Genomic DNA, 20721 nt, shown 5'->3' on the forward strand with positions numbered 1-20721 from the left:
AACCCGTCTACTACACAATGGGAGAGTTGAAATATATATTTTTGGGTAGCAGTGCCAATCAGGAATCGAAGACAAAGGACTGGTAGTAGTATTAGTAGTAGTAGTACGTAGAGGCGATTCTATTCGACTAGTACATGAAAGTCTGTAACATTGAACAATATATGTCCGCGATCGTATAATCATCCCTGAATGTATAAATTCTATGCATGCTAATTCTTAAGTCCTTGGGGTTGAGCTGTGTCTCCGGTTTTCAATCTCCGCTCTCTCGCGCGGGTATACTGTAGACACACTAATCCCAGTGTGTACTAGTTAGGAGGATGGGCGGTGGAAATTAGCCTCAGGTACCCAAGGCCACGAACCCGACTGGAGCAATCGCCCAGCAGTATCCACACCGCCCTCTCTACGACTTATCCACCATCCAACTACGGATTCAGACGCGTCTCGGACGGGATCCATTCATGAGTGCTATCAGCCAATCAATAGTATCAATTCCTGGAAGATGCGACACACAAGTTCATCAATCTTTACTACTACATACTGTGTACGATACACGAGGTCCATGGGATATCATCCGGTGCGAACTGACGCGACGACCAGTCAGTATGAAGCACCAGCCATCAGCCCCAGCGCCACCGCGATCACCGCGTCGTCGCCATAGCTGATACTCAGTTGCACTCCTTGCAATCCTCGCTGCCGCGCCGCTGTTTGCGCAGCACCCCAGAGCTGTTGTCTGTCAGTGATGCATGGATCTCCAATGATCAAGAGTCGCATACCTTGACTTTCGGTTCGCCGTTATCACCATGCTCGATCTCAATCTCTTTCATGGCTGCCCCCGCGCCTTGTGAATGTGTCTGGAGACATTTGAACACCGCCTCTTTGGCACACCACCGGCTAGCATAGGCCGCGCGCACATCCGCAGTCTTTTCAGCCCATTCGCGCTCCCTCACCGTATAATTGCGCTCAACAAAGATAGTGTTCTCGTATGCGTCGAACGAGGCGAGAGGAACCAGGTCTACGCCCACCGTGCCGCCGGGAGACATATGTGGTCGCACTTGCTCTTCAATCCAGGCGGAGGAGATGCCCTTCACTAGCTCGGCGGGTTTACCGGGAGATGGCAGAGGATCATCGTCGAGGGCCGGACTGGCATCGGGACGAAAACGATACTGGCCCGTCGACGGGTCCTGCGAGATACGCGCTAAGGGATCGAGGAAAATGCGGGGAGCATCGTGCTCGTCGTACGGGTTTTGCGTCTGGATCTTCACCACCGACTGCGACATAACCGCCGCGGCGTAGGCGCGATCACCCGCCTCGGTTCGAACCCTCACCTTGCGATAGTAGCCCTCAAACTCGGGACGGGAGAGCGTGGCAAAGAAGTACTTGGGGGCCACGCCGATGACTTGGCCCCCCTTCTGACCGAAGCCAAATGAGGTCAGCAGGAATGCCTTGACCTCACGTAGCTGCACGGTGCGCGTAGGGAAGCAGAGATGAGACATGCTGCGCAGAGCCTCGTCTAGCGTGTCCAGATTGCGGTTGCCCGGCACCAGCCCCGAGTCGAGAACTTGGAGGCATCCATTGAGCATCCATGCGGCTGCTGGTGCTTTAGGGTGTCCCGTCACCGACTTTTGGCAGACGGCCCACAGGGGGCGGCCCGGAGTGCGACCTAAATGACGCATCTGCGTCTCGATCACCTCGGGCTCATTGAGGTCATTGCCGCGCGTCGATGTGCCGTGCAGTGAAGCCACATCCAGGTCGTCGATAGTTAGCCCCCAAGTCGCGAGCGCTGCTCGCAGCGGGGCTATATCAGTGGTGGATCGGGCGCGTTGTGTGCGGGGAGCGGGATTGCTGATGGAGGTGATTGAAGTCAAGGAAGATTTGTCCGAGACTTCAGATGATGTGCTGTTACGGCTGCTCGGGCGCGACGTGAGGGATATCTTGCTGGATTGCGTGCGCTCACGGGAGAAGCTTAGAATGCCCTGCCCCGGTGCTGGCACCGAGGAACCAATCTTGTCGCCGGCCATGGCTGAGCCGGCAATGACCGCATAGATAGGGAGACCCATTTGCAGGGCGATGTCACCTCGACACAGCAGCTGTACGCCGCAGCCATGCGCCTCGACAAAGCCCGCACGACTCTCAGCCATGGGACGCGACATCTCCGAGGGTTGTCGACCGCGGGCGGTTTCCTCTCCAACGTTGACCGTAGCCTTGAGTTGTGCGAATCCATACGATGCCTCCTCCTGCAGATCATCGTAGCCACCCACGAGACACATTTTGGTCTTGCCCGCCATGATTGACTCGTAGCCAGAATCGATCGATTCGACCCCGGTGGCACATGCACCGACGGGAGTTTTGATCGGCCCCGTGCAGCCAAGGAGCAGCATATTGACCCAGGCAGCGGGTGTGTTGAGGTAAGTGTCTTGCAGAACATCCGACGGGATCTCATGATCGAAGTAGACATCTCGGTAGAGCTGACGAGTCTTCGTCGGCCCACCCATAGAGGATCCGATAAAGTTGCCTAGTTCCGACAGGTGAATGTGTTGAAAGACCTCAAGAGGGTGAGTTATACCGGCACTGTAAAATGCCTCGGCCACGCAGCATACCGTATAAAGCGTGACGGGGTCGACCTGCTGGATTAGGCTCTTAGGGATGCCGTACTTGGCTGGAGCCCATCCCGTCGGCAACTCACCGGCACACGATCCCCAAACAAAGGGAACTGTCTTGGGAACAAGGATAACGGCGCCTCGTTTAAGCTTCACACGGCATGCGTCGGGATTCCCACTGGGGCGAATGGAAACGTGAGCCCCATGGCGGAGGCGCATGGAGTCGGCGGTCAGTTGAGATACTTCAAACTCGGGCAGATCCTCCTCGACAGCGACCTCCTGCAGGACCTCCATGCGCTCTGGATTGTACGAGGTGGACCGGATAGGACGGATACCGGTGTGGCTGTCAATATGGTCTCCGTACAGTGCCTGAATTTCGCCATCCCGCACTGGCTTTCCGGTCTGAGTATCGACCCAGCCAACGTAGGAATCATCGTCGACGTGGCGGATGAGGTTCATTAGCCAGGCAAGTTCGACATAGCCGGCTGAAGTCCACTGGCCCTGGCTCTCCATTTCCCACCGTAACCGCGCGCTACCCCATGGTCCCAGTTCCGAGTACCCGACCACCACCACAGCATTGGACGGATCTTGCAACCTTTCCAGACGCGGGAACAGCGGACGAATGTCTTGCTCATAATCGGGGAGACGGGGATAGCCTACACGAAGGCTACTGCGGGGGTGTATTGGGGCCACAGGTGCTTGCAGGGTAGGCTTTGTTTTCGGAGACAAGAGTCTCTCATGTTCATCCTCGGCCTGCACGGCACGAATCACCTCGGCTGCCAGCTGGACTTTCTGATGCAATTGGGCTAGGAAACCGGGGCTGCTACCCAATGTTCGCAGGCCGCCGGTGAAATCGGCATCCAAAGGTCCATCTTCACAATGGGCCACAAAGTCGGGGGTTAGCAGCATGGCGATGTTGAATGCCATCTCAGCAACGGAAAATGTGCATATTCCGTGTTCCTCGACCTTATCGGCGATGATATCATGGGCCGTCATTAGACCGGTCGATCGGGTCCAACCGATGCGAACGCCACAGATAGATAGCTGGTCTGACCAAGACTCTGACCGGATGCGATGGAACAGGCTCTCAAGGGCTAGCTTTGACTCCGGATACATCCCATCGCCACCGAAGGTGCCATGATTTGGTGACAGTGGCAGCAGCACCTGGGTCGGATGGCAGTCAACCCCGGCATTTCGTTTACAGTGGACGATATGTCCCAACAGGCGGAAGACATTGACCAGCATTAGTCGGTGGCCCAGCTCGCTCTGTCCCCCAATGTCATGCATCTCGGTGCTATAGTCGGATGCGGCAGCGAAGGGAAGGATGGCATCTAGATCCCAATTTAACCCCCGGGGATCGTAGATGTGCTGGATCAGCCCTTCGCAGTCTTGGGCACTGGCTAGATTGCAAGGTATTACCCGCAGCTCAGAGAACTTTGCGCCGTGATTATCGTACATCTCCTGGAAGTATCTGGCTGTCGTCGCCGGCTCCCTGCTCGTCGTCACCAATACTCGGGCTCCTCCCTCTAATAATAGACGCACCACTCCCGCTCCTATCGACCCATGACCCGCTCCCGTCACCAGAAATGCTTTACCAACAAACGAGATTCCATCAAGGAGTGCTAAGCACATGGCCTCAAGCAGAGCGTCGGTCAAGTCGATCGGAGCATCGACGTCGACTGACTTGAGGCCAATGAAAGATGTGCCCTGGCGGAGCGACTGGATGTACGCAGTGGGACCGCTGACTCCCTGGCGAGGTGTCTCTGCGTATTCAATCTTGCCGTCCTTTGTAATGGTGGTGTGGGGGCCCACCACCGGGAGAATGAGGCGTGCCTTTGGGCAATCCGCTACTGTAGATATGATGGCCTGCTCAAGGAGCCGCGAGGCGGCATGATATCCGGGCAACGAACCTTGCTTGAAGTAGGAGTCACAGGAAAGACTGTGTACCATGTTCAGGAGGGCCTCATCGGCTCGGTTACAGAGACGATTGAGAAAAACTTTGAAGGCCAGGGCGTCGTCCACGAATTCACTGTAGGAAGGACGACGATAAAAGGCCAAGATATCCTGGCGTGCCATGTTCCACCACGAGCCATAGCGTCGCGACTTCTTTACATCCAGTATTGGTGATATCCCGGCGAGAAACTCGGGGGTCATCTCGGCCGTCCAGAGCTCGACTTTCTGCTGAAGTTCCGCCGCCAAAGTATCCGACTGAGAGGCTTGAGACCCCGGCAAATCAATTTGTAAGTAATCTGCTAGCGCTTGGAACTGTTGAACCCCGAGCCTCCGGTGTGCCTTGGAAAACTCGGCTACCACAGCTGGATCAACCGCCGAGGAAGCGACAGCGTCTTCATTCATAGTGTCTTGTCTTGGGCGGAGGGTGATGCCGCACGATTCGGCGTAAAAGGATAACATGTTGTCCCAGTACTCTTCCGCTGCGCTCGAAGAAGCTAAACGCGATGGGGGTTCTGACGCAATGGCGTATAGCAGCACCCCTGTTTGTCGCAAGGCTCCCAGACCCCACTTGTTTGACAGGTGGGCTCGAATAGCGTTGGCATTGAAGTCACTAGGCATCTTGGACGTAATTAGTTTGGCAATAGCCGCGGAGGACGTTTTGCCCAGTTGCACTGTCGGGCTGGCGTCGCCAAAGTCCCGTAGGAGGATCTGCTCTGGTGCATCCGGGATGGAGCTAAACTCGTTGTGTAAATCCCCCACGAGCTCGTTCTGCAGAGAAGACCGACCTGGAAGATGCCGTCAGACTTAGGGTGCTGCTGCGCGTAGAAAGCATAGCCATACCACCGGACAACTCTTTGATTGACTTTGATATAGGAAGTTGAGCAATTGGCATCTTCAGCTTTCTGGCAACAAGCGCCTGAACAATTTGCACTCGAGATAGCGGCACGTCGTCGACCATAGTCCTTGGAGCACTTACAGGCGTAATATTGGGCTTTTGGGGTATCGAGGGAGGGTTAGAGAGACGTGGTAGCTCCACGGTGATTTGCGTACTTGGGGCTTGTCTGTCGTCATACTCATAACAAAGCTTCTTCGTGTCCAACGAGCTTACGAGAAGCTGGATAGAGGAGGCTACCAACCTCTTCCCTTGGTTGACCATGCCTCGCACCGCTTTTTGGGCCATGCCCATCAGGATACTGGACGGACCCAGCTCGACGTAGCGGTGGACAGCATTCTGCCGACCGAGTAAATGTTCCTGCGTGTCGACCCTGAGTCGATTGCCTGGTTAATATGTCCTCTTCCTTTTCAGTGCTATAGTTGATGGAGTGTTATCAGAGTCTCACCAGCGGACAGGGAAGGCCAATTGATGTCTGTATGAAGGTGAGATTAGCTGGCCATGCACTGCTGTATCGAGAAGGGCTGGAGTGATTACGCAAGGAGCTCGACCAATAGCTGATGTGCAATATATTGATCATCCATCGCTTGTGGCCGCATATCGATCCTCCGTTAAAGACACAGGCTGCGCAATACACCGCAGGAATAGGATAGGAATACTTTAATGGCCGTGAAAGAGGGACGTTCAAATACAATTACTATCGGATCCATGCTCGAGCACTTAGTTGATCGCCGGACAATGATACTTTGCATACCCGAACCCCGAATCCCGACTTTCGTCGCTGAGCTGAAAGGAAGACGCCTCTATGGTGCATGCACATCACATCATGTGCACCGGACAGGCTAGGCCGAAGGCTGGAAGCCTCAAAATCTCTTTCTTTCTCCCTTGTCCTGGTAAAGGTTTGCACACCCCCTTTAACTACTATCGCTTCACTGTAAGGTGATTGTTTGCGTCTAATGATGGGATCCATTGGTAGGGAACATGAATCAATCCCCATCCAGGCCGCCCAGAGAGGCACTGCCCGGATCTGCGCTGCCTTTGGGGGTCAAGGGTCTAACAATCTGGATGTGTTAAAAAGCCTACTGGAGTTGTACAAGCGGTATGGCCCAGATCTAGATGAGCTACTAGACGTGGCATCCAACACGCTTTCGCAGCTGGCTTCTTCCCCCGAAGCAATAGACATCCACGAACCCTGGGGGTTCGACCTCCGACAATGGCTTGCCACACCGGAGGTTGCTCCTAGCAAAGCAATTCTTGCCCTGTCGCCACGAAGCTTTCCCTTAAATACGTTAATTAGCCTGGCGCGTTATTGTGCAACTTGTCGAGAGCTTGAACTCGATCCTGGGCAACTTCGATCCCTTCTTCATAGTTCCACGGGGCATTCCCAAGGCATATTGGCGGCGATGGCCATCACCCAAGCTGAGAGATGGTCAACCTTTTATGACGCCTGCAGGACGGCGCTCCAGATCTCTTTCTGGATTGGACTCGAGGCTTACCTCTCCACTCCATCCTCCGCCGTCTCCGATACCATAGTCCAAGATTGCATCGAACATGGCGAGGGCCTTCCTTCCTCGATGCTAAGTGTCTCTGGGCTCTCCCGCTCCCAAGTTGAGCGGGTAATTGGGCACGTCAACAAGGCGCTCGGAGAATGCAACCAACAGGTGCATTTGGCCTTGGTTAACTCCCACGAAAAGTTCGTCTTAGCGGGACCAGCTCAATCCTTATGGGCTGTCTGTCTTCATGTCCGACGGATCAGAGCAGACAATGACCTCGACCAGTCGCGTATCCTGTTTCGTAATCGAAAGCCTACAGTGGATCTATTATTCCTTCCCATATCCGCACCATTTCACACCCCGTACTTGGACGGTATTCAAGATCGCGTTATCGAGATTTTGAGCTCTGTTCCGTTGACTCTCCATTGCATCAAAACCCCCCTCTATCACACGGGCACTGGGAGCAACCTCCAGGGACTACAACCACTTCAGCTAATCTCAACTCTTATCCGTGCCATTACTGTGGACCAGTTGAACTGGCCCCTGGTTTGCCGGGCCTTGAACGCAACGCACGTGTTGGACTTTGGACCTGGGCAAACATGCAGCCTTACTCAGGAGCTCACACAAGGAACGGGCGTATCAGTCATCCACTTGACCAGTCAATCGGGACCGAAACCCGTTGAAGGCTTTCCGGAGGCCGTGAACTGGGAGGCTGAGTTTGGCTTACAACTTCATGCCAATGTCGACGGTACAACTAAACTGCACAACCGTATGACAACACTGCTCGGGAAGCCTCCCGTGATGGTAGCGGGAATGACACCTACTACGGTGCGCTGGGACTTTGTCGCTGCCGTTGCTCAAGCTGGATACCACGTCGAACTGGCTGGTGGCGGCTACCACACAGAGCGCCAGTTTGAGGCCGAGATTCGGCGCCTGGCAACTGCCATCCCAGCGGATCACGGCATCACCTGCAACCTCCTCTACGCTAAACCTACGACCTTTTCCTGGCAGATCTCTGTCATCAAGGATCTGGTGCGCCAGGGAGTTCCCGTGGAAGGAATCACCATTGGCGCCGGCATCCCTTCTCCGGAGGTCGTCCAAGAATGTGTACAGTCTATCGGTCTCAAGCACATCTCATTCAAGCCTGGGTCTATCGAGGGCATTCGCCAAGTCATACAGATCGCGCGTACCCATCCTGACTTTTTGATCGGGTTGCAATGGACCGCCGGACGAGGGGGAGGACATCATTCCTGGGAGGACTTCCATGCACCTATTCTGGTAACCTACGCGCAAATCCGATCATGTCCGAATATTCTCCTCGTTGCAGGTAGTGGATTCGGTGGAGGCCCGGACACGTTTCCATACCTCACGGGCCAATGGGCCCAGGCCTTTGGCTATCCATGCATGCCCTTCGACGGAGTGTTGTTGGGCAGTCGCATGATGGTGGCTCGGGAAGCCCATACGTCGGTCCAGGCAAAACGCCTGATTATGGATGCACAAGGCGTGGGAGATGCAGATTGGCACAAGTCTTTCGATGAGCCTACCGGCGGCGTAGTCACGGTCAACTCGGAGTTCGGTCAACCTATCCATGTTCTCGCTACTCGCGGAGTGATGCTGTGGAAAGAACTCGACAACCGGGTCTTTTCAATCAAAGACACTTCTAAGCGCTTAGAATATCTCCGCAACCACCGGCAAGAAATTGTTTGCCGTCTTAACGAAGACTTTGCTCGCCCCTGGTTTGCCGTTGACGGACACGGACAGAATGTGGAGCTGGAGGACATGACCTACCTCGAGGTCCTCCGCCGTCTCTGCGATCTCACGTATGTTTCTCACCAGAAGCGATGGGTAGATCCATCATATCGGGTGTTAGTATTGGACTTCGTTCATCTGCTTCGAGAACGATTCCAATACGCTATTGACAACCCCGGCGAACATCCACTCGACATCTCCGCCCGGGTGGAAGAAAGCCTGAAGGATAAAGCATACTGCACGCTTTATCCAGAAGATATCGCTCTTCTAATGCAATTGTTTAGCCGACGTGATATCAAGCCTGTCCCATTCATCCCCAGGTTGGATGAGCGTTTTGAGACCTGGTTTAAAAAAGACTCGTTGTGGCAATCTGAAGATGTAGAGGCGGTGATTGGGCAGGACGTCCAGCGAATCTTCATCATTCAAGGGCCTGTGGCCGTTCAGTACTCAACATCCGACAATGAGTCCGTCGAAGACATCCTACACAATATTTCTAAGTATTACGTGGAAGCTCTACAAGCTGATTCAAGAGAAAGTTCTATCGGCGATGTACACTCGTTCACGCAAAAATGCCCTCTCGGCGCGTTTCCTGGGCTCAAAGTAACGACAAATAGGGTTCAAGGGCTCTATAAGTTCCAGAAGGTGGGTGCCGTCCCCGAAATGGACGTTCTTTTTGAGCACATTGTCGGACTGTCGAGGTCATGGGCTCGGACATGTTTGATGAGCAAATCGATCCTTAGGGACGGTTCTCATCTGCCTAACCCCATTCGCGCCGCACTCCAGCCCCAGCGCGGCGACACCATCGAGGTGCTTTTAACAGAAGACTCGGAAATTCGCAAGATTCGACTTATTTCACCCACGGGAGATGGCGGGTCGCCTTCTAAAGTCGTATTTGAGATAGTCTCTAACGATGGACAAAGTGTTTTCGCCACCTTGGCCCCCAACATCCCACTCAACCCCGAGCCCACCGTCGTCTTTTGCTTCAAGGTCGACCAGAAGCCGAATGAGTGGACCCTTGAGGAGGATGCGTCTGGCCGCGAGGACAAGATCAAGGCATTGTACATGAGTCTGTGGAACTTGGGCTCCTCGAACAAGGCCACCTTGTTGGGTCTCAATTCGCAATTTACGGGAGAAGATCTGATGATCACAACGGACAAGATTCGTGATTTCGAAAGGGTACTGCGGCAAAGCAGTCCCCTTCAGCTGCAGTCATGGCACCCCCAAGGATGTATACCTATCGACTACTGCGTGGTCATCGCCTGGTCTGCTCTTACCAAGCCTCTGATGGTGTCCGCTCTAAAATGCGACCTCCTGGACCTGCTGCACAGCGCTATCAGTTTTGACTATGCTCCATCTGCCAAACCATTGCAGGTGGGCGATATCGTCAAAACCTCATCCCGTATCCTAGCGGTCTCGGTGAAGCCTAGGGGAACTATGCTGACGGTGTCAGCGGAAATTCAACGCCAGGGACAACATGTTGTCACCGTCAAGTCAGATTTCTTCCTTGGAGGCCCCGTTCCGGCATGTGAAACCCCTTTCGAACTCTCCGAGGAGCCTGAAATGGTGGTCCATGTAGACTCCGAAGTACGCCGTGCTATTTTACACAGCCGCAAGTGGCTCATGCGAGAAGATTGCGCGGTAGATCTGCTCGGGAAGCAACTCCTCTTTCGAGTAAAGAGTGAAAAGCTGTTTAGGCTGGACGGCCAGCTAGCACTGTTACAGGTAACAGGGTTCGTGTTCACCTACAGCCCCGAAGGGTCAACGACACCATTTGGTCGCGTATATTTTGAAAGCGAGTCGTGTACAGGGAATGTGGTGATGGACTTCCTGCACCGCCATGGTGCGCCTCGGGAGCAGCTGCTGGAGTTGCAGCATCCTGGGTGGACAGGCACGTCTAGTGTGGCCGTACGAGGCCCTCGACGCAGCCAATCCTATGCGCGCGTCTCCCTCGATCATAATCCCATCCATGTGTGTCCGGCCTTTGCGCGATACGCCGGTCTGTCGGGCCCCATTGTCCATGGGATGGAGTCTTCTGCTATAATGCGCAGAATTGCTGAATGGGCCATCGGGGATGCCGACCGGTCTCGGTTCCGGAGCTGGCATATCACATTGCAAGCGCCCATCCACCCCAACGACCCTCTGCGGGTGGAGCTGCAACATAGGGCCATGAAGGACGGGAAAATGGTTTTGAGTGTACAAGCATTCAACGAAAGGACGGAAGAACGAGTAGCGGAGGCAATTGCCAATGTCGAGCAGGAAACGACGGCATACGTCTTCTGTGGCCAGGGCAGTCAACGACAGGGAATGGGAATGGAACTGTATGTCACCTGCCCGGAGGCTAAAGCGTTGTGGGCTCGCGCTGACAAGCATTTGTGGGAGAAATATGGTCTGTCATTTGCTATCTCGACGTCTGTGGCTCCTACTAAACTCTCTCATCAGGGTTCTCCATCCTGCACATTGTGCAAAACAATCCTCCGACTCTCACCGTTCACTTTGGCGGCCAGCGAGGGCGCCGTATCCGTGCCAACTATCTGCGCATGATGGGACAGCCACCGACCGATGGTAGACATTCGCCGATACTAACGGGATTGACGGCGAATTCGACCTCATACACCTTCTCTTATCCCCAAGGGCTGTTGATGTCCACCCAGTTCGCTCAGCCCGCCTTGGCACTGATGGAAATGGCTCAGTTCGAATGGCTCAAAGCCCAGGGAGTCGTTCAAAAAGATGCGCGGTTCGCGGGACATTCGTTGGGAGAATATGCCGCCCTTGGAGCTTGTGCTTCCTTCCTCTCATTTGAAGATCTCATATCTCTCATCTTTTACCGAGGCTTGAAGATGCAGAATGCGCTACCGCGCGATGCCCATGGCCACACCGACTATGGAATGTTGGCTGCCGATCCATCGCGGATAGGGAAAGGTGATATCTATCTTCCTCTTTCTGCTGCTCGGTCTAACATGGGCGCAGGTTTCGAGGAGGCGAGCCTGGAAAGTCTTGTCCATATCATTCACCAGGAGACCGGCTGGTTCGTGGAAGTCGTCAACTACAACATTCACTCGCAGCAATACGTCTGTGCAGGCCATGTGGGTGATTTCTTATCCCCTCTTCCCTCATCCTTGGCCTTCTGACTGACAGTGTTCCCCTCGCCCGACCGCAGTTCCGAGCCCTTTGGATGCTGGGTAAGTTATGCGATGACCTTTCATGCCACCCTCGACCGGAGGATGTTGAGGGCCAAGAGCTACGAGCCATGGTCTGGAAGCACGTCCCGACGGCAGAGCAGGTGTCCCGCGAGGATCGCATGGAAAGGGGTCGAGCGACCATTCCGCTGCCAGGGATCGATATCCCCTACCATTCGACCATGTTACGAGGGGAGATTGAGCCTTACCGTGACTATCTGTCCGAACGCATCAAGATGGGGGATGTGAAGCCTTGCGAATTGGTGGGACGCTGGATCCCTAATGTCGTTGGCCAGCCTTTCTCCGTCGACAAGTCTTACGTTCAGCTGGTGCACAGTATCACTGGTAGTCCCCGGCTTCAATCCCTGCTTCAACAAATGGCTTGACCCATTGCCTGTGTGAGGTTACATTGGCCTTGGTCTTGATTCTGGTTGGTTAACGTGTTGCTTTGGGTCATTCCTAGATTACCACCTATTTAAAACACTATCAAAACCCCAAATATTCCCATATTGAAACGACTGCAGTTACTTGGAGTTACCATGTTGCTTAGTTAATCATTCTTTGTGTATCATCAGCCATCTAAAATGTCAATAACTTAGCGTGTAGGAAAATGCGTGTATATGGTAGCTGAAGCTTGGAAATCATGCATCCTGAGAGTCGAGCCCTGTGTGACGCAAGATAAGCATACAAAAACTCAAGATCGACCAATGGATGTCCGCCATCTTGGGAAGGTTTCGATCCTCGGAAAGTCTCCCCGCATGCCAAAGCCTAGAACCAGTTGCTGCACCGTACTTTCTGGTCTTCGCTTTGCGACACCTGCTTTGCCTTCTATTGGGTCTACACCGGAGTCCGAAATTGCTCCTAATCGAATAAGGTGGATCATTTTAATCAAAAAAAAGGATATCATTGTTACATGTCGTACGGTAAAACCCTGTTATACGTAATTCATTGAGCAAATCATCTAAATTGCTTATGACGGGGGATTTCCTATAGTAAAATTCCTATATAGACTAGCTAGAACTGGAATTTTAAAAGACTTTATATTGTTTGTATTAGATAATAATTAATTTTTCTGTGGTCTAAAGGGTATTCGAAGAGTACTTAATAGTATGGAGAAGGAAGATATATATTTGTGTAGCCAGGGTACTGTATGGATAAGATTTATTACTAAAAATATCAAGCAATTAACTGTATATTTTTTTTTCAACAAAAAAATATATATTATTGGTACTGTACTCCCTTATAAGGGATTTTGTATAGAGGGGCTATACCGTATTTCGAATTTTTTAGTCTTATCTGACTAGTGTATCGAAAATATATATCTCCACAACGACAAAGAAAAATTGAGAAATATACAATATAAATTATGTACATGGTTCAAAATTCTGGTCATCGCTATTCTATGTACAATTTTCACTATAAGTAATTTGCAATGCTTGCTGGGGTTTACTATATCCTCTCTAGTCGGGGAATTATTGGTCATTTCAATGTGCCGATCATTTCTTCTCATTTCGTCACGGGACCCCACCTGATTCGATTGCTTCTTCTAAGGCTTAGGGCTTGTTAAGCCTTGGCTCCCTAATAAGCAATACTTACCCTAACGCTAACGCTAACGCCATCGACTCTGCACTCTGCTCCTTCGTGTGGACCAAATATGACGGCTCAATCCAGAACCCAAATCTAACCGGGCGATGGATTCATCACTGGGGAGGTGTGGGGCGCGTGTGTTGATTGACCGGCCAGTCTCGCCCTTTCAAGGCCGGTCGAATGAAAGAGAAATCTGGTATGCAATGTAACCATGACAAAGACAGATCCTGGCGTGCTGTGATTTCCTCCCTGTCCCCCCCCCCCCCCGAAGGCGCAAACGCACCAAATACAAGGGGGTGAGGGGCAGCGGGTGAGCTGATATCATGTCGATATCATTCCAATTTCAAGGGATAGGGAAAGAGGCCTGTCATCTGCTCCTGCTCCTGGTAGTGGGGCTGGGATTCATTCTCGATGCAGGAAATCAATGATGTCGGCGGACACGACACGCAAGCGGTGGCGGAGATTTGCCTCGAGTCCACTAAATCCGAGTAGTGCGAAAGGGGACGCTGGATGGTGCGACGCTATCGCTGCTGCATCGTCTCCGCCTTCTTGCAGGCGCTTGGCCAATAGGTTCACCAACGACTGGACTCGGTGCAGTTCGCTCAGAACGAGCTGGGCCGCGACTCGCGGCTGGTCTTCCTCTTCCACACAATGCTCACCCACCATACTAGGTAGATGCAGTACACGCTCTTCCGACAGACGGTTACTGGACACGGTGGCGGGACTGTTGCCACAGCTGCTGCTGCTACCGCTGCTGGTATTTCCACCCACCGCCGACGAGGGGCACTGGGTGCCTGCTGCGGCAGCATACCACCCCAGCACTTTAAGAACGATCAGGACAATTATGCTCAGCAAGTAGCCATCCTGCGCGCACGAGCACCCGAGGATCTTCCGGACCGCATCGGTAGCCTGCTTATTGCCCGAGATGACCATGTCGATCGTCGTTAGGTTACACGAGCTGTCCTCGCTGTCCGTCAGCCGTAGCTGACAGCCCAGCGGGGCATGAGGGAAGAGGTGGGTCAATGTTTGGAGTGCTAGCGAAAAGCAGCAAGAACGTGCCTGACACAACGGTAATGGGGCCGACTCGAGGAATGGGTCGATCATGGGGGTCCCCACTTCCAAAAACGCGTCGAAAAGACTCCCCGTCGGCTCAGCCAAGAAATCGGGATGGTTTCCGTGATCGATTGACTGCAGAGAGTCTCCAAAGTCCGAACCAACCGCTAGGGAAGACAGGGTACCTTGATCCTGACCAGACGAATCTCCTCCAAGGCCCTGGGTCTCCGAGGGGAGCCGGGGACTCTGATGAGAAACAATGGCGGAGACACTACTGCTGCCATTGGGGGTGGGCAGAGCGTTTGGTGGTTGATCCGATTGAGGCTGAGGTTGTGGATGCGGTTGCGGATGAGAATGAGAATGAGAATGAGTGTCGGCTTGGGTATGAGCATGGGGAGTAGAATACGTATTATGAGTCGAATGTCCCTGTTCCGATCCGGCTGAAGGAAGACTCTCTGATGGTCGCTGAGTTGGCTCAAGGGGACTGGGAGCGCGCGGATTGCGGCCCATCCGCTTGGAGACCATGTATTGACAGGCAAGCCCACGTTCGATACACCGAGCACAGGCCGGTTTCTCCTTGGTACATCGCACTTTAGAACTGGCACAACTCGTACAGCTATCCCGGAGCTTTCGGGCGCGGCGAGTTTGGGAGGAACGGATCGGTCCGGGCGATGCCCGGGGGGAGATATGGTCAACCATGGTAGAGGCCCGGAGGAAGGGATTCAGTATAATTTTTCAATGGAAAGCAGGAAAGAAAACACACAACGTGAGGGCTTTCTCTGCGAGAGTAGCCCGCCCTTTTCGTTGCCTCGCACGGAGGTCAAAATGTACGTATGGACACTCACGTCACCAGCTGAGGGGTTCTTACTTGGCCCAAGGATTGTCTAGCGGTGCGTTCCTTGTTTACATACCGAGGCTGATCCGTGTGATCAGAGATCTCTGTGATCGGGTTGACGAATCAGACCAAGAACCAACATATACTGTTCAGCTAGGGAGCCCGCCTGCATGCATGTCTCGTGCTCAAGATAACGTAGCCTGTGATAGTGGAATGGCAGTCCACAAACGAACTTGGTTTCTGCAAGCTACATCTTTAGCACCTGCATGAGCTTGAAGGACCCCGGGATCCGTCTCGCTGCGAAGCTATTCTAAGAATGGGACATAGATATGCTTGCCGTGCTACCGATGGCTTGCGAAGGATAAAAGTACGAGCCGGCAGAGAGTGCCCGCTTGCCGATCAGCACTCCCTGACGCGGAGGAAGGACTACACTGGTCGGATAGACGTTTAAAACCAATGGAAGTTCAATAACTCTCCTTGCACCGCACGGCGATTTGCCGGTGGCACTTTCTCAATATCCTCCCCTCTGGGCCTTGTTCACGAGCTATCATCAACCATGACCTTGACTGACCTAGAGATCTGCGCCGAGAACATTGCCATCGCCGCCAGAACCCTAGCGACAGATGGGCACTCTAATGGGTATCCAGCTGGGCTCCCTGACCATCTCCGACCCGTCCAGCGAACGCTGATTGCCAATGCCTCGCAAGTATTAGCCCTCGCCGGTCAGCCCGCCGACCTTGTCCGACAGTTGGCTCTCTATGTGCATACTCCCCTCCCCTCCCCTCCCCCTCGATGATGAAATAAGCCCACCAAGGTACTAATCATGGTGTACAGAATCAGCTTTTGGCATGCTTTCGGTGGCTGGGGGAGTTTCAGGTGTTGGCGTGTATCCCTTTGGATGAACCCGTACCATTTGAAGACGTGGCAGACATTGCAGGAGTCCCTGAATGTCGGCTACGTCGGCTGGTGCGACCGCTATTTACAATAGGCTTTCTTTGTGAGCCTTCACCGGGGCATGTGGCCCACACTGTATTGTCGAAACAGTTTGTGACCCAACCAGCCCTGCTGGACGCCATTCTCTTCATGTCGGAGACTTTGGCTCCGTCAGCGTCAGCGATGGGGACCCAAACGCGCAGATTTGGGACCTCAGAGCAGGCTGAAGATTCCGCCTGGAATCTGGCCGTGGGAAGTGACTCTCCTTTTGCCGCATGTCTTCACCAACGACCCAAGATTAAGCGGCAGCTGGGTGCCTACCTCTCCTACGTGTCAAGTGCCATTGATGCCGCCGTAGAGGATACGCTCACGCGGATGAACTGGCAACACTTGGGAATGGCAACAGTCGTGCATGTACGAAGCCTATCCCCCGATTGTGATATCCAACCTTTGACTAACCACATAGTCATGTAGGTGGGCGCCCAGTCACCCTCACTGGTTGTTGCCCTCGCACCCCAATTTCCATCACTCCGTTTCCTCGTGCAGACAGAACCTAAGACAGAGTCTGGCGGTCATCAGCCATGTCACGATAATCATGGCATGTCTGGCTTGAAGCTAGCGAGCGTACCTCTGCATCTACGCACACGTATCACTTGGGGCACGCGTCTATCAACAGCAACACAACCTGTCCTCGACGCGGCCGTGTATCTCATCTCCATTCCGTCCCCATCCCCACAGTCGCCGGCGATGGACATCACCATGCGAGTCGCCCAGGCGCTAAGGGCTCACGTGGAGGTGTTGCGGAATAATTCAGCCGCGCGGCTCATTCTGACGCTGCCGATGTCGTCGGCCACAAGGTCGATGGACGCCGCGGCGCGAGCGGCGGTCAGTCTGAACGATCTATCCTTGCTGCAGCTCACCAATGGGGCGCCCCTCAACATGGGCGAGATACGAGATTTGCTGCGCAGTCGCTCCGACGGGCTCGTGGTGATGCGGGAGGTTCGATCTCCCACCAACGCCGTTATTGCATTCGAGATTCAGCACCGTGTGGATAACGATGACAACTGATTTCAAAGTCTAGTGACCTTTCCTGTCACAGCTATATTGTCCACACTCTAAAATACTCGCTTAGTAACATCATGACAATCTAGTAGTAGTGGAGCCATGCATGTTCAGAGTCTCCTTGAAGTTATACAAATGGAGGAAAGCAGTTCTGCCCAGCTTTAATCACAGGCGGGATAGGATGCTGATCAAGGCGTTGCATTACAAGATGCTTTGAGTTGAATTCGATGTGTGAGCAATCTCTTTTCCTGTTCGGTGACTTGGAGCTCGTTGGCGCGCCTGTTACCACGTTTGATGCTGCCATGTACATAATGATCGGGGAGTTGTTTATAGAGGAGCCAGCCAATAATTCACGGACATATATTTGATCTGGCTTTGCTAGAAGTAGAATCCAATACCGAAACCTATTGCGTCGTTGCCTCATCCACTCCTTGGTGACAAGTCATACCTTTCGCACTCCGAGACCCGGTAGCCGGGAGACTATATCACGCCAGTTTATATATATAAGGGTAAGGAGAGAGAGAGAATACAGCATCCAAGGCAACAGCTACCTATTTCGATATACAGCCAGATAACCACGTAATGGAAGTTCTGGATACGACCGTTGACCTGGGGACTCTACGGGGGAAAGGGGCCCTCATCACTGGTGGTGCTTCAGGAATCGGGTTGGCCACGGCGCGAGCATGGGCAGCAGCGGGTATGTACGTTACTATTGCTGACATCCAACCTCTAGAAACGGGGCAGAACATCCTCAAGGGCTTAGCAGGTGGAAATGTCCACTACGTCTACTGTGATGTGAGCTCGTGGGAGAGTCAAGTACAAGCCTTCAAAGAAGCAATTCGATTCACCCCTTCGAAGGCACTTGACGTTGTGGCTGCCTTTGCAGGCGTCTCCTTTGCTGGTGGAAACCAGGTTGACCACGTTTTGGCCGCCGGTGATCCTCGTCTAGACGTGGATCCATCCCCCCCGGATATTCGCAACATCCAGGTGAACTTGATCGGCGTCTACTATACGTCGTGGCTGGGGCTGTATTACCTGCGCCTTTGCCAGACAATCGAAGCCGGCAATCCGTCACCCGACAAGTCACTGATACTCATGGGCTCCATCGGATCGTACATGGACAGCCCCAAGGCCTCAACCTATCCCGCCAGCAAGTTTGGTGTCCGGGGTTTGTTTCGCAGCACTCGGGCTCGCACGCGGGAGCTGGGAGTGCGCTGTAACCTTCTTGCTCCTTGGTTCATCGACACACCGCTGATTGCGCCTATGAAGAAGGCTATGGCTGCTCGAGGAATCGATATGGCGCAGCGGTTGACGTTTGCGAGCATCGACGCCTGCGTGGAGGCGGCCAATGCTTGCGCTGCGAATCCCCAGTTCCACGGTACGTCAGATTGGATTCCCCAATATGGTATATCTATTTCTCTCGAAGCTAATAGAGCCTTGGTAGGTCGGGCACTCGCTATCCAGCCCGAGGGAACTTTTGACCTTAAGGATGACCTCGAGGATGGTTGGGGAGGCGATCAACTACGGCCAATTATGCAGCGCCGACGGGAAGCGGGTTTTGATGCTTGAGTATAGTCTTCCATTCGTGTCCTGCCCTGAAGAAGCTGTTACGCCAAGACAAACTATGTCTAGTTGATAGAGTAGTTTATTTCCTAAAACTCAAGATCATACGCAATCGTACTTTTATGATCGCAAACTTCTTGGTAGAGAATATTCACCCTGTCTACGTCAGTTCTCCTTGCCATGTACTTTGTAACTCCAAACTCACTCATGGTGACTTGGGTGCGTAAAGAATGTGGCTAAACTCTCTAGATAGTCTAGCACTACGACGGCCGCCATGTCGAACCCCTTAGCCAAGGGAGCCGTGAACTCAGTCGGTGAACCAGCCTGCAAGTCTAAGAGTCCTGAGCAATCCCCTTATTAGTAAATTCGCACTCATGGGCGAACTTGGGTAATGGCAACTCACCAGGCACTTGGCCAACCATCGCATGGGCTTGTTGCTTCCATTTCTTTACTTTAATGGGATCGGCATCGGATTTGAGCTTAAACAAGGCTGAGGCGACGATAACAGATTGTTAGTGGAGATCTTTCTACTCCGAGACCGATGCGTACGTACCGATATGATAGACAGGCATGTTGTATACTATCTGCTGAGAACATGGTATTCAAACCATAAGAAATGTGCTTTTCGGGGGAGGATTCTATAATGACATTGCGGCGGAACGGACGTGTCATAGAACTCGGGAAGCGAGAATTCGCTATCCGATTTGGATGTTGGTTATATACGTATACCGACGCAGGACGGATTCACAATCACCATGATAATATCGCGGTGGATACACTGGCATACCGCGATGGAAACCCCTTTTGCCGCTCCGTGGCACCAGGTAACGCTTCCGTTGACAGCAGAGGACATATCGATGGGACTGACGGTGACTGTAGTTTGTTGAGGATTTGGGGCAAACCCCGTGTCTCCCAGGAAAGGATTTAGACAGCGTTGTGGCCGGCTGGGGACAGTTGGCTGGCACATTAGCTACGCGATACGGGTTTCCGCCGCCCGATGAGAGCGTGACGACCGAGGATGTTCAGTTGGATGGACTGTGGCTGCGTTGCTACACTCCCCCCAACGCGACGGGCCAGGAACCAGTGGGCCTCTACTTTCACGGGGGAGGCTGGGTGATGGGAGGAGTCAAGGAAGAAGATGGTTTCTGTCGCGTTATCAGTCGCCAATGCCAGATGCGCCTGGTCAGCGTGGAATACCGCAAGGCTCCTGAAACTCGCTATCCTGGCGCGCTGAACGACGGCGTTAGCGCTGCTCTCTGGGCGCTGTCGCGCTATGAGAACCAGCCACTCATCATGATGGGCACGTCCGCCGGCGGAAATCTGGCTTTTGGTACAGCGCTTCAACTAATTGACCAAGACATGGCGAATAAAGTCAGCGGGGTGGTGGCGTTGGCACCCATCACCGTGCACCCGGATGCAGTACCAGACCATTTGAAGGAGCTATACACGGCGTATGAGGAGAATGCGGAGTTGACGGTTAACTCGCGGGCTGCCATGCAGGTATTTTTCGATTGTTACAAGGCGCCGGTAGACGACATCTACACCTCTTGTATTCTGCACCCGAAGTTGCTTGCCCTACAAAAGGTTTATATTGCCGAGTTAGGGTTGGACACACTACGAGATGATGCCAGGTTGATGAAGGGCGCGTTGGACACTGCTAAGGTGCCGATCATGTACGATGCTTATCCGGGATATCCGCATTGCTCGTTCATGTTTCCTTTTAAGTCTCTGGGAGAGCACCAGAAGACCTTTGTGGAGGGAGTAGCTAAGGCAGTACGATGGATGTCGTAGTAGATTACATACCTATATCTATATGAAAATGAAAGAG

General features: G+C 53.2%; 5 protein-coding genes across 5 annotated transcripts; 3 read left to right on the top strand and 2 right to left on the bottom strand.

Annotated features, from left to right (window-relative positions):
• Window positions 1-390: 390 nt before the first annotated feature.
• Window positions 391-6098, bottom strand: BDV38DRAFT_22866 (uncharacterized protein). Its single transcript, XM_032052905.1, has 4 exons — window positions 5980-6098; window positions 5391-5917; window positions 774-5335; window positions 391-723 (listed from the first exon to the last, which is right to left on the bottom strand). The coding sequence occupies exons 2-4, from the start codon at window positions 5734-5736 to the stop codon at window positions 598-600; spliced, it is 5034 nt and encodes a 1677-aa protein (XP_031907428.1). The 5' UTR covers window positions 5737-5917; window positions 5980-6098; the 3' UTR covers window positions 391-597.
• Window positions 5784-12363, top strand: BDV38DRAFT_22462 (acyl transferase domain-containing protein). The gene is made up of 4 exons (XM_032052835.1): window positions 5784-11070; window positions 11124-11603; window positions 11652-11767; window positions 11842-12363. Exons 1-4 carry the CDS (start codon window positions 6399-6401, stop codon window positions 12244-12246), a joined length of 5673 nt encoding a protein of 1890 aa, XP_031907429.1. The 5' UTR covers window positions 5784-6398; the 3' UTR covers window positions 12247-12363.
• A 1486-nt stretch (window positions 12364-13849) lies between these two features.
• On the bottom strand, window positions 13850-15199 carry BDV38DRAFT_276000 (Zn(II)2Cys6 transcription factor; the record flags this gene model as incomplete). Its single annotated transcript, XM_032058131.1, has 1 exon — window positions 13850-15199. The coding sequence occupies one exon, from the start codon at window positions 15197-15199 to the stop codon at window positions 13850-13852; it is 1350 nt and encodes a 449-aa protein (XP_031907430.1).
• Window positions 15200-15571: 372 nt separating this feature from the next.
• tpcD (trypacidin cluster transcriptional coactivator tpcD) lies at window positions 15572-17624 on the top strand. Its single transcript, XM_032054260.1, has 3 exons — window positions 15572-16095; window positions 16170-16682; window positions 16743-17624. The coding sequence occupies exons 1-3, from the start codon at window positions 15892-15894 to the stop codon at window positions 17334-17336; spliced, it is 1311 nt and encodes a 436-aa protein (XP_031907431.1). The 5' UTR covers window positions 15572-15891; the 3' UTR covers window positions 17337-17624.
• A 288-nt stretch (window positions 17625-17912) lies between these two features.
• Window positions 17913-20684, top strand: BDV38DRAFT_276002 (Alpha/Beta hydrolase protein; the record flags this gene model as incomplete). The annotated part of the gene is made up of 3 exons (XM_032058132.1): window positions 17913-18708; window positions 19063-19082; window positions 19773-20684. 3 exons carry the CDS (start codon window positions 17913-17915, stop codon window positions 20682-20684), a joined length of 1728 nt encoding a protein of 575 aa, XP_031907432.1.
• Window positions 20685-20721: the final 37 nt, after the last annotated feature.

The sequence above is a fragment of the Aspergillus pseudotamarii genome, assembly GCF_009193445.1.
Source record: "Aspergillus pseudotamarii strain CBS 117625 unplaced genomic scaffold BDV38scaffold_113, whole genome shotgun sequence".
Taxonomy (NCBI): domain Eukaryota; kingdom Fungi; phylum Ascomycota; class Eurotiomycetes; order Eurotiales; family Aspergillaceae; genus Aspergillus; species Aspergillus pseudotamarii.

Coding starts and splice junctions, on each gene's coding strand:
- BDV38DRAFT_22866 (XM_032052905.1), bottom strand. CDS start 5,736: ATGGGCATGGCCCAAAAAGCGGTGCGAGGCATGGTCAACCAAGGGAAG. Junction 5,336..5,390: donor AATCAAAGAGTTGTCCGGTG/GTATGGCTATGC, acceptor GGCATCTTCCAG/GTCGGTCTTCTCTGCAGAAC. Junction 724..773: donor ACGGCGAACCGAAAGTCAAG/GTATGCGACTCT, acceptor GACAGACAACAG/CTCTGGGGTGCTGCGCAAAC.
- BDV38DRAFT_22462 (XM_032052835.1), top strand. CDS start 6,399: ATGATGGGATCCATTGGTAGGGAACATGAATCAATCCCCATCCAGGCC. Junction 11,071..11,123: donor GCATTTGTGGGAGAAATATG/GTCTGTCATTTG, acceptor CTCTCTCATCAG/GGTTCTCCATCCTGCACATT. Junction 11,768..11,841: donor AATACGTCTGTGCAGGCCAT/GTGGGTGATTTC, acceptor GCCCGACCGCAG/TTCCGAGCCCTTTGGATGCT.
- tpcD (XM_032054260.1), top strand. CDS start 15,892: ATGACCTTGACTGACCTAGAGATCTGCGCCGAGAACATTGCCATCGCC. Junction 16,096..16,169: donor TCCGACAGTTGGCTCTCTAT/GTGCATACTCCC, acceptor CATGGTGTACAG/AATCAGCTTTTGGCATGCTT. Junction 16,683..16,742: donor GAATGGCAACAGTCGTGCAT/GTACGAAGCCTA, acceptor ATAGTCATGTAG/GTGGGCGCCCAGTCACCCTC.